The sequence below is a fragment of the Miniopterus natalensis genome, chromosome 9, assembly GCF_054644295.1.
Source record: "Miniopterus natalensis isolate mMinNat1 chromosome 9, mMinNat1.hap1, whole genome shotgun sequence".
NCBI classification, from domain to species: domain Eukaryota; kingdom Metazoa; phylum Chordata; class Mammalia; order Chiroptera; family Miniopteridae; genus Miniopterus; species Miniopterus natalensis.
Window position 1 is genome coordinate 27,000,466 of NC_142089.1, and position 12,402 is coordinate 27,012,867.

Genomic DNA, 12,402 nt, shown 5'->3' on the forward strand with positions numbered 1-12,402 from the left:
TCGGAAGACGAAGATTAAGCCGTAGTGCTGGGAGCAAATTCATCTCGGCGGTTTTTTCCTGCTTCGTCTGGGGTACCCCTCCCAAGCCCGGGTCTTTTTACTTGTCCTGCCTGGATCCCTACTCGACCACCCTCAGTCCGGGCTTCGCATCTGCAACTACGGACCTGGGAAATCCCTTCTCCCGGCTCCGGCGCCTCGCCAGGCCTCGTATTTTCACCCCAGCCTCTCTCTCCCGGCCTGTGATTACCATTTGCCCCCGTAACTACCCGCTTCCTTCACGCCCACCTGAGACCATTAGAGCGATTCCACTGTGCCCAGCCTGGCACTCCACCCATCGCACCCCGTCCCAGATCTCGGCTCATCTCTGCCTGGATACTTCCTCTTCATCTGCTCTCTGGCCTCAGCTAACTAGCAACTCTCACATTTGGGCCCAACCCCCAGCCACTGGCTGAATTCCCTCCATCCATGCTCCCTCTTTAATTAGCCATGTTCTCGCTAATGTAGCAGCCCTCTCCTTACCTGGCCCCGGATCTGCATTTTCAGCTGCTGGGTACCTTTCACTTGGCTGATGGGTACTTGATATTTTCTGTTCCTGGGTCTAGGATGGTAAGTGTGGCCTAGGGGAGACTGGGTAGTCTGTGCCTGGATCTGATGGGCTCAGGCTGCAGGATTCCTGCGGGTGCTGTTTCCATTTTCTTTCAGAGGAGGAGCTTGGCTCCCAGCCAGCTGGCCAAGAGAAAACCGGAAGGCAGATCCTCTGATGATGAAGACTGGCAGCCTGGGGCAGTGGTGAGTACTCTGCCCTCAAGGGGATAGGGAAGGTGGGAATGCAGGAGTGTTTGGACAGAAAGGAATCCTGGATTTAGTTTCTGGGGTTACATGGAGTGAACCTGGTCACCTCCAGAAGCCTCTTGCAGTAAACTTAATGAGTGCTTACTGTGTGTAAGGCATTGAACAAGATAAATAAAATATTTGTCCTCAAGTGCTCACTAGAAGCTAATATAGACTCAGTTTTCCTGGTAGGAAGGGGTATTCCAAAGCAAAAGAGCACTTGGGTTGGGTCCTTTGGCTGCCTCGAAAAAAAAGTGCTCCCCAACAGCAACTAGCAGCCTGTTCTTTTGCTTTTTGTCCCTTAACCCAGTGTCACAGAATAGTAGAATGTACTGACTGGGCCTACCTGAGAGTTTTGAGCTCACTTGGACCTAGATTGGAGGGGTGGTTCCCCTCCAGTGTCTGCTAATACTCAAGTATGGTATGTTCAGCTTTGAGCTGGGCCCTGTGGTCTGCTCCCTCCTTCGAAGTTTCCTGGGGCTGGCTGTAGGCAGGATCTGTGTAAACCAAAATCAATAGGACAGTGCAGCATTTACTTCAGAGAGAGCAGTTCAAGAAGCAAGGGCTTGACCATTGGACCTTTCGAGGAAGAGATTAGTTAAAGAAGGTCTAGCTCTGGCTGGTGTGGCTCAGTGGGAGGCAACTAATTGTGCCTCTCTCACATCAATGTTCTCTCCCTTTCCCTCCCTCCTTCCCTTCCACTCCCTCTAAAAATCAATGGAAAAAATATCCTCCGTGAGGATTAACAAAAAAAAAATAAAGAAGGTCTAGAAGGGAATTTTGGGCAGGGGTAGTTTGTGAGTAAAAGCATGTAAAGAGAAGGGAGGGAAGGGGCCTGGTGTTTCTGTTTCAGGTGTGTCATATAGGATCATTGAAGCTTTAAATACCTTGGCAAGCTGGTACAAGTGGCTTCTTCTTGCCTGATGGCTCAATGGGGCTTGTTCTGTAGTTGCACCGCTGGTGTACAGGGTGCTCCTCTACCGATGAGGGATGCACATTGGCTGCCCCTTGCCACTTATATAGGTCTCAGACTAGAACTTGGGCAGCACTTGGTGTAGCTGGGTCATAAATGGTGCTTGTCTGCTGCTAGTTGCCCTTGAAAATATTTTTGGTACTGGGGTCCTCACTGCCATGGTGTGAACTGACTGGAGAGTGGCCTCAGTGTTCTGGGAGTTGGGGACAGCTGTACTCTTTTCCCTCCTTTGGGAAACTCAGGGAGGGAAGCAAACAATTGTTCAATTATTCCTTGGGGCTTTTGGAGTAAAGATTTGGGGTCGCATGACTCCTTGCTACTGGTGGACTTGCCCTTCACAGGCCCTTTTCATTCACCTCATCCAGTACCCTATTTCAGATTAGGCAAGTTGTTGAAACTCATTAAGCTCCAATTTTCACCTGTTAAATAAGGATAATAAACACTTAACATAGGATCGCTGTGAAAATGATACATGGTAATAAGTATGAAGAGTTTTTAACAGTGCCTGGCACTAATAAGTGTATTTATTTATTTTAAAAAATAATTTTATTATTTTTAGAGAGGAAGGGAGAGAGAAACATTAATTTGTTTCACTTATTTATACATTCATTGGTTGATTCTTTTTTAAAAAATATATGTTTTTATTGATTTTAGAGAGGAAGGGAGAGAGAGAAACATTGATGAGAGAGAAGCATCAATTGGATGCCTCCTGTATGCCCCCTACTGGGGACTGAGCCTGCAACTTGGGCATGTGCCCTGACCAGGAATTGAACCGGCACCCTCTGGGTGCATAAGACGATGCCCAACCAACTGAGCCACACTGGCCAGGGCTCATTGGTTGATTCTTGTGTGTCCCCTGACCTGGGATTAAACCCACCACCTTGGTATGTCGGGATGATGCTCTAACTAACTGAGCTACCCAGCCAGGGCTTAATAAGCATTTTAAGTGCTAGTTGCCATTGTGGTCTTCTAGACTTCACCTTTACCATTACTCTCTTCTAGACTCCTAAGAAACGGAAGTCCAGCAGTGAGACCCAGAGCTGGGAGTGTTTCTTGTCCCCTTTTCGGAAAGCTTTGACCCAACTCACAAATCGACCACCCTGTCTGGACAGTAGTCAGCATGTAAGTCAGTACCTCAACCTGCTGATGTATTTGCTTCCCTCTTGCTTTGCCTAGGGAGGCTCTCACCCCTGAAGACTCTACAGAGTAGCCAGCAGACAGACTTTGGTGGGGACTTTGGGCCTGCTCACAGTTCCCGGGGCCTGGAAGAGGCCTGGCCTCTTTCTCTAGAGATGTGTGCTGATTTGGAGTCACCTTCTTTTATAAGTACTTGGGCACCAGATCTCAGGTGACTCAGATTCCTGCGGACATGAGGGTATAGGAGAGTGAAGGCCATGGCAGGGTATTGGAACCAGGATCCACTCAGTCTCTGACTCCGCATATGGCTTTGAGAAGTAGCAGAGTCCTACAGCTTTCACATGTTTCCTCTAGTAAAATAAAACATAATCAGCACAATGGCTGGTTCTGTGCATTATGTCAAGTAACTCATTTTTTTTTAGATGAGGAAGTTGAGTCTTGGGAGGGGTTTACTTGTCCAAAGTTACAGATTAACATAGTCAGATCTGCCTAGTTCCATCCAAAGCTATTTTCACCAAGCTTTTCGTGGGACAGTGATGTTGAGCTCTTGGAATTTAAATGATGATGTTTATAACCACCCCTTTCAATCACACCTGAGTTTATGTTAGTGAGATAACTTTTGTAAAGCACCTAACTTTGGGGCTGGTTGCCAGGAGAACCAATCCACCAATGACTGGCCAATGCTTAATCATTCCTTTGTAATTAAACCTCCATAAAAATACAAAAGGGTAGGGTTTGGAGAGCTTCTGAGTGGGTGTACGGGAACCTCCTCCATTTGCCTGGAAGTGGCACACCCCAAACCACATAGGCACAGAAGCTCCTATGCTTGGGACCCTTCAGACCTCGCTGTATTTCTTCATCTGACTGTTAATTCATATCCTTTGAGATAAACTGGTAATCTAGTAAGTAAGCTTTTTCTGAGTAATCAAACCCAAGGAGTGGGTTGTGGGAACCTCCAACGTGTACAGCCTGTCAGAAAGAACCACAGATAGCAACCCGGATTTGGGATTGGCATCTTTATTTATTTATTTATTTTTAAATATATCTTTATTGATTTCAGAGAGAGGAAAGGAGAGAGAGAGAGAAACATCAATGATGAGAGAGTCATTGATCGAGCCCGCAACCCGGGCATGTGCCCTGACCGGGAATTGAACCCCAATCTCCTGGATCCCAGGTCGACGCTCAACCGCTGAGCCACGCCTGGCCGGGCGGGATTGGCATCTTAAGTGGTTGCGGGGGAGACAGTCTTGTGAAGCCTTAATCTGTAGGATCTGATACTTTCTCCCTATAGATAATGTCAGAATTGAATTATATTTTAGGACACCCAGCCCTGGTTGGGTGGCTCAGTTGGTTGAAGAGGGGTCCCATACACCAAAAAGTTTTGGGTTCTAGTCCCAGTCAGGGCACATACCTAGGTTGTGGGTTTGATCCCCAGTGGGAACGGGTATGGGAGGAACCAATCAATGTTTCTATCTCACATCTATGCTTCTCCCCTTCCCCCTCCCCTGCCTTCCCCCTCCCCCCTCTTCCTCCCCCCCTTTCCTCTCTCTCTAAAAATCAGTAAAAACAGCCCTAGCTGGTTTGGCTCACGTTATTTAGAGTGATAATGAAGTTCAGTTCTCCCACATTTCTGTCTTCCAATAGATTGCCCAATATACTCATTACATTTTTTCTATTTAAAGTACATTGAGTTTGTAGAAATTATAATGATCTGTATAGAAATGGTTCAGAATAAAAAGGTAAAAATTTCAGGGCAAGATAGGCTTGCTTTTTTTTCTATTAAACTACCTTTTTGCTAGAGGGGAGTATTTTTCATTACTTCATTTTTCACTAATGTGTTTTCATTAAAACTACCTTTAGGGTTTCTGCTCATTTCTCTTTGCTTTCTTGGGTTCCAGCTCTTGTTTTGTTGAGGTTCACAGACTATTATAATTCCCCAGAGGGCTCAGATGTGTGTAGACCAGAACTTCGATGGGAGTTGTAAGTCAGCTCAGGAGCTGGTGCTGTGTACTCCCCTGCCTCCTCTTCTGCCCCAGCCCCATAGCCCAGTGCTGATTCCAGGCCAGAGTGATGGCACAGGGCTTCCTGCAGGCGCTGAGGTGGAAGCACCAAGGCCACCCTTCTCTAGGACTTACGTATGTCTGCTTCCCATGACCCTTTCCCCACTTGCTTTTTTTAGTGATTGGCTTGCCCTCTCTCATGTCCCCTTTCTCACGTTCTTCCCTCTCTTGTGCTTTCCTATGGCAAGAAGCTCCTGACTGGGCTGATCCACATGGCTGTATTCAAACAGGTTAGGTTAGGAGGCTACATTGCCTGTCTCCTGGTTACAAAGAAGGACCTTGGAATCAGGAAAGTCCTGCATCTGTCATGGCTGTGTGACTTGGAAAAGCGACAACTACTCAGCCTAACTTTGTTCATCTGTAGACTGGGGATGTCAGTAATATATGGACCTCATAGAGCTGTTAGGATGAAATAGTAACATGAATTCAGGGGGTTTAGCACCGAATCTGGCATACATTGTTAGTCGTCATCATTGTCATTTTTGCTATTGTTAATATTATTACTTTACTAATACTACTCCTGCTACCTCTGCTACCATTACTCTTTGCAGGGCTGTTTAGTTCTCATGGAGGCTGATGTGGGAATTAGATGCAGTAGGCAGAATTGATATGACAGAAAAAGAAATGTGAGGTGTTCTTGGGAAGATGTAGCCCTATAGGACAGTGGTTGAATCCAGACATTGGAGTTCCTTATTAGCATTGGGGTTGGGTAAGTTTGTGGTGCTTTGTTCTTTTTTTTACAAAAAAAAAAAAAAAAGTTTCTTTTTTTTATTAATCCTCATCTAAGGATATGTTCCTTTTTTAAAAAAAATAAAATAAATGTTTTTATTGCTTTTAAAGAGGGGAAGGGAGAGGGATAGAGAGTTAGAAACATCCATGAGAGGGAAACATTGATCGGTTGTCTTTCGTATGCTCCCTGACCGGGGATCGAACCCGTAACCTTCTGGTGTCTGGGACAACGCTCCAACCAATTGAGCCACCCGGCCAGGGCTGTGGTGCTTTCTTCTTAAGGTGTTGCACCCTGGGGAATAGTTAGGTGTCCACAATGGCATGGTCTTTTGTGAGCTAATGGATATGAGCCTCGTGGTTGACAAGCTAGGCACTGGCCAGTGGCCCTCTGCTGTTCCTGCGCATTTGTAGAACCTTATGTAAAGACTCAACGACGAAAGCTGTTGTACAAACCTAATATGGAAAACATTTCTTTATGTTCTAGATGCATCTGAACGAGATGTAGTCAAAATACAATGTACTAGCTGTATTACAATGCTTAAATAGGCATCTTAAGCTGCATTTGTAGAAATAGTATTGCCTAACATCTCCAAACAGTCCTGAATCCCTGTTTCCTCTCTCTCTTTTTAGGAAGCATTTATTCGAAGCATTTTGTCAAAGCCTTTCAAAATCCCCATTCCAAATTATCAAGGTAAAAATGGAGACTTTTCTCTTTTTGACTCAGTCATGTGTAAATGTGCCTGAATAGATGAAAACCTCAGTTTTTGTACATACAAGAGTACCTTGGAATTGAAGATCCCAGATTGGTGGTGACTCTGTATGGGATGACTCCCCTGATGCCTGCATGAAAGCTGTGTTTGATAGCTTCAGCAAGGGCTGCCAAGAGTGACTGCCCTCATCTTCTTGGTGGGGATGTGCCAGTGCTCAGGAAGCTCCGGTGGTCCAGGGTGACTTGTGGGCCCAGGTTTCGTTTAGTCCAAGTGACTTCTGTGGCATCTCCTTTATGAGGTTGACTCTGTTAGAGGTCTAGGTTCTATACAGTTTCCCCCCCCGTCTTATATAAAGCATAGCATTGTGCTAAAACGGGCTGGGAGGGGGGAGGACAACTCTCAAGAGCTCTAAGTCTTTTTTGTTTTTTTAAAATATATCTTTATTGATTTCAGAGAGAGAGAGGGAGAGATAGAAACATCAATGATGAGAGAGTCATTGATCGGCCGCCTCCTGCATGCCCCTGACTGGGGATCAAGCCCGCAACCCAGGCATGTGCCCTGACTGGGAATCGAACCTCGATCTCCTGGATCCTAGGTCGGTGCTCAACCACTGAGCCACACCCAGCCGGGCCGAGCTCTAAGTCTTGAAAGGCCCTTTTAGAGTTTTAGACTTTTCCAGGATTCACTTGAGATGAACAAGACCTGGCCCTTCAGAAGTTCGTAGTTGAATGGGGAAGTAAAATGAGGCAGATTGGGATAATGGCCAGGTAGAGGTGCCCAAACTAGGTTTGCAGAGGTTCTAGGGGAGAGAGGGTCATATGGAAGCTTAGGAGAAGTTATGTGAAGGTTGGGCATTTGAGCTGGGCCTGCTGGAGCTCTTCAACCTAAAGGCTTAGGTAACAGGTTGTTGGTTTCTAGGTCCTCTGGGCTCTCGGGCATTGGGCCTCAAAAGGACTGGGGTCCGCCGGGCCCTCCATGACCCCCTGGAAGAAGGTGCCTTGGTTCTGTATGAGCCTCCCCCGCTGAGCGCCCATGACCAGCTGAAGCTTGACAAGTATGTGCGTTGGTATTTCTTGAGCAGTTCTGGACCTCTAAGTGCACATACCTGGGAGGGCAGAGGGCATTTTGGTGTGATTTATCCTTGAGACTGGCACATATTTTCAGAGTGCTGTCATGACTGCCGCACCATCCAGAGAGTGGGTAGGTGGGGAAGGTAGGTGGAGAGTGGGTAGGCTCACTCAGGAGCAGGAGGGGTTGAGGTGACAACATAAATTTTATGCTATCACCCCTCTCCTAAATTTCCCCGGAGCAAGAATTTACTATGGTTTGATTACCAGGCCAAAGAAGGTCCTTTCTTAGGCAGCTGCCTCTGTGGCGTTTGGATCAGCAGGACACAACTTCCTGAGGGCATGTCCTTGCCCATGCCTGAGATCCGTGTTTTCTTTGCTGTATTTTCTCAGGGAAAATCTCCCTGTCCATGTGGTTGTTGATCCTATTCTCAGTAAGGTCTTACGGCCTCATCAGAGAGAGGTAAGTGGTGGTGGGGGGTGAGGTATGGGCTAGGGTCTGAGCCTGGGAGGCTGCAATCTCTAGGGCAGCAGCAGCGTGGATGCCAAAGTGGGCTGAGTGCTGTTCTTCCCCAGGGAGTGAAGTTCCTGTGGGAGTGTGTCACCAGTCGGCGCATCCCGGGCAGCCACGGCTGCATTATGGCTGATGAGATGGGCCTGGGCAAGACGCTGCAATGCATCACGTTGATGTGGACGCTTTTGCGCCAGAGTCCAGAGTGCAAGCCAGAAATTGACAAGGCAGTGGTGGTGTCGCCCTCCAGCCTGGTGAAGAACTGGTACAATGAAGTTGGAAAGTGGCTTGGAGGGAGGATTCAACCTCTGGCCATTGATGGAGGCTCTAAGGACGAGATAGATCAAAAGCTGGGTATGGAGCCTTAACAAAGATGACTGTACATTTCTACACAACCTGCTCCTTTCTTATGTGCGTGCTCACTGATGGGCAGGGTTGAGGGTAGTGAGGGGTGACAGAGAAGAGAATTCCTTGGGAAACAGTTGAAATAGTTATTTCCGGGTTAAATTAAACAACTATCAAACTTTTTTCCCCCCTTTAAGATAGTCTCAGATTTGTTCCCTTGACACCTTTTCTGTTGTAGAAGGATTCATGAACCAGCGTGGAGCCAGAGTGCCTTCTCCCATCCTTATCATTTCCTATGAGACATTCCGCCTTCATGTTGGAGTCCTCCAGAAAGGGAGTGTTGGACTGGTCATATGTGACGAGGTACTTGACTTTCAGCAATCTGGGTGGTAGGAGAAAGTCTGTCAGAGTCTCCTCACTGAGAACTGCCATCTAAGGGCTACGCCAATCACTGGGGAATGCTGAGTATAGAGCATGCTGCTTTGGAGGAGGCAGGTGAGAGGAGAGCTCATGATATCAACCTGCCAAAAGAGGGAGTAAGCACTGTTTGGAACTCCAAGGAGGTGACGTACTGTAGGCTGATGACCAGAGGTTGGATCCTCTACACAAAACATTGCTACCATTAGGGATGCCACATTGTGCCCAGGCCTAAGTGAGAATTAATTTCCTTTCAGGGACACAGGCTCAAGAACTCTGAGAATCAGACTTACCAGGCCCTGGACAGCTTAAACACCAGCCGGCGGGTGCTCATCTCTGGGACTCCCATCCAGAATGATCTCCTTGAGTATTTCAGCTTGGTCCATTTTGTTAATTCTGGCATCCTGGGTAAGAATCCAGCCTTGTCTGCTACATTGGAGAGGAGCCTTACCTGTAACTCTAGCTGAGGAAAGAGAATGCTAGTTGTACTTGTAGGAAGACTTCTCTTGTGAGGGAGAGCCATTGGGAGACCCTTGTCTCTGCCAAGCAACTCAGCAAGGCCCACTCTGGCTATTTACTTATTTTTAATATGTTTTTATTGATTTTAGAGATGGGGGGAAGAGAACCATAAATGAGAGAACCATCAATAGGCTGTCTCCTGCATGCCCCCTACTGGGGATCGAGTCCGCAACCCAGGATGTGCCCCAACAAGGAATCAAACTGGTGACCTCTAGGTGCATGGGACAGTGCTCAACCCACTGAGCCACACAGGCCAGGTTACTGGCCGTTATTTTTAAAAAGTTTTATTTTTCAATTATAGTTGACATTCAATATTATTTTATGTTAGTTTCATCTGTACAGCATAGTGGTTAAATAATTACGTAATTTACAAAGTGATTTCCCCTCAATAATTCAAGTACCCACCTGGTACCATACGTAGTTAGTACAATATTATTGACTCTATCCCCTATGCTGAACTTTACATCCCCATGACTGTTTTGTAACTATTAATTTGTACTTCTTAATCCCTTCACTTTTTCATCCAGTCCTTCATCTCCCCTCTGGTAACCATCAGTTTGTTCTCTGTCTCTATGAGTCTGTCTCTGTTTTGTTTGTTCATTTATTCTGTTCTTTAGATTCCACGTATAAGTGAAATCATTTGGATTTGCCTTTCTATGTCTGACTTATTTCACTTAGCATAATACCCTCTAGGTCCATCCATGTTGTTGAAAATGATAAGATTTCATTCTTTTTTCTTTTTATTATTTTAGAAAGGAAGGGAAAGGGAGGGAGGGAGAAAGAAACATCAATTGGCTGCCTCCCTTATGCACCCCTATCGGAGATCGAACTTGCAACCTAGGTATATGCCCTGACTGGGAATCAAATCCATAGCCTTTCTGTGTACAGGACAACGCTCCAAGCAACTGAGCCACACCAGCCAGGGCAAGATTTCTTCCTTCCTTCCTTTCTTCCTTCCTTTCTTCCTTCCTTCCTTCTTCCTTCCTTCCTTCCTTCCTTCCTTCCTTCCTTCCTTCCTTCCTTCCTTCCTTCCTCCCTCCCTCCCTCCCTCCCTCCCTCCCTCCCTCCCTCCCTCCCTCCCTCCCTCCCTCCCTCCTCTCTTCTTTCTCTTTCTTTCTTTCTTTCTTTCTTTCTTCTTTCTTTCTTTCTTTCTTTCTTTCTTTCTTTCTTTCTTTCTTTCTTTCTTTCTTTCTTTCTTTCTTTCTTCTTTCTTTTCTTTCTTCTTTCTTTTTTCTTTCTTTCTTTTTATGGCTGAGTAATAGTCCATTGTATATATGTACCACCACTTTTTTTGTATAATTTTTTTTCCGTTTTGTTTTTTTAATCCTTACCCGAGGAAGGGGTGGGGCTAGAGATAGAGAAAGAGAGAGACATCTGTGTGAGAGAGACATAGATTGGTTACTTCATTCATGCACCGTGACCGGGGCCAGATCGAACCTGCAACCCAGATATGTGCCTTTGACCGGGAATCGAACCTGTGACCTTTGGTGTGTAGGCTGTTGCTCTAACCACTGAGTAAAGCTGGCTAGGGCTGGAGATGCTCTTTTGTGAGGTATCTGATTTTTTTTTAATTTCTGGCCAAAGAAAACCGTATACCCATTAAGCAGTCCCTTCCTCTTTCCTCTTCATCTCCAACCTCTGGCAACCACCAGTGTGCTTTCTGTCTCTATGGATTTGCCTGTTCTGGATATTTCATATCAATGGAATCCTATAATATGTGACCTTTTGCCTTTGGCTTTTTTAATTTAGCATAATGTTTTCAAGGTTCATCCACACTGTGACATGAACTTCATTGTACTGAAACAAGCTACTTTGTCTCTTACAAATAGCATATACATAGGTGGGCTCTAAAAAAAAAATCCAGTCTGACAATTGGATTGTGTTTTTATTGGATTATTTTGTTCATTTATAGTTGATGTGATTAGTTATATAATTGGATTTTAATCTACTATCTAACTATTTGGCCTTTCAAGTCTTCTATGCTTTGGTAGCTCTTGGATTCATTCAAACAAATTGCCTGTAATTTGTTCAGCTTTGTTGGTCTTGGCAAGAAGATTGGTCTGTAACAAAGTAGTCTGCCATTATTGGCAGTGGGAAAATCATTGTTTTTCTGCATTCTTTAATTTTCCCCTCTCTCTTGTGTTTAGGAACTGCCCATGAGTTCAAGAAACATTTTGAGTTGCCAATTTTGAAGGGTAGAGATGCAGCTGCCAGTGAGGCAGATAGGAAGCTAGGAGAGGAGCGCCTGCGGGAGCTCACCAGCATTGTGAATAGGTAATGGCAGGGTGGGGCTAGAAGGCAGCACCTTTCTTTGGGTTCTCCCAACTGAGGTCATCAGAATTGCCTCCTAAGCCATCTAAGGCTGATCTTTTGGGACCTTGGTCTATGAGGGCTGGGATTCTAGGAAGGGAGTGGGATCTGTGCCCTGACTATAGCTACTGAATAAATGAAGGGGTCTTGTAGGCCAAGTCCCTGCTTTCTTCCTGGCCTGGGCCCTATGGTCTGGTTTTGGGTTGCTTAGCAATCTGCTGAGGAAGCTCTTTTCTGATGCTGTTGGACTTCCTGAGCAAAATATCCTTTGGAACACTGTTAGTATTGCAGAAGCTTTCTGTCATTTGGTTTCAAACCTAAAGAATCAGGCTTCCCTTCCCAGGCCTCACAGCCTTCTTTGACAGGTAGGAGTAGATCTGACGGATGGCTGTGGCTTCCAGGCTGAGAGGGCTTTTTCTGTGGGGGCCACGTAGCCCAGGAGGGCAAGTACACTCTGGACTCCTCTGTGATACGTATATACACTTGATTTACGTTTGAAGAGCCCTGCCCTTCCCAGTTGCCACCTCTACTGAATAAATGAAGGGGTCTTGTAGGCCAGGTCCCTGCTTTCTTCCTGGTCTGGGCCCTCCCAATTTTAGGTGGCAGGAAGGAGAGTCAGTATGTTAGGAGCTGCTACTCAGATGCCTGATCCCTGTTCTTCCTGGTCTGCTAGGAGGTGTGGGCTTAGTTTTATTGAGCCTTGGGCCATTTGACAATAGGCATTTGGGCAAATGCAGAAACTTCCCTAAGGACTTAGTGGTTTGTAGCTTGCTTTCTCTGTCAGAGCATCAGA

General features: G+C 46.1%; 1 protein-coding gene across 2 annotated transcripts in view; it reads left to right on the forward strand.

The window, feature by feature from the left end:
- Window positions 1-12,402, forward strand: part of RAD54L (RAD54 like) — a 20,941-nt gene continuing 8,539 nt past the window's right edge. The window contains exons 1-10 of one of the 2 annotated variants that reach the window (XM_087820407.1): window positions 1-606; window positions 703-789; window positions 2,807-2,926; window positions 6,361-6,421; window positions 7,359-7,494; window positions 7,901-7,970; window positions 8,084-8,372; window positions 8,602-8,726; window positions 9,038-9,188; window positions 11,447-11,573. In XM_087820407.1, coding sequence (XP_087676533.1) covers window positions 604-606; window positions 703-789; window positions 2,807-2,926; window positions 6,361-6,421; window positions 7,359-7,494; window positions 7,901-7,970; window positions 8,084-8,372; window positions 8,602-8,726; window positions 9,038-9,188; window positions 11,447-11,573 — 1,169 coding nt within the window. In that variant the 5' untranslated portion in view covers window positions 1-603. The remainder of the gene's footprint in view (window positions 607-702; window positions 790-2,806; window positions 2,927-6,360; window positions 6,422-7,358; window positions 7,495-7,900; window positions 7,971-8,083; window positions 8,373-8,601; window positions 8,727-9,037; window positions 9,189-11,446; window positions 11,574-12,402) is intronic. The other variant, XM_016199285.2, reaches the window with a different exon arrangement.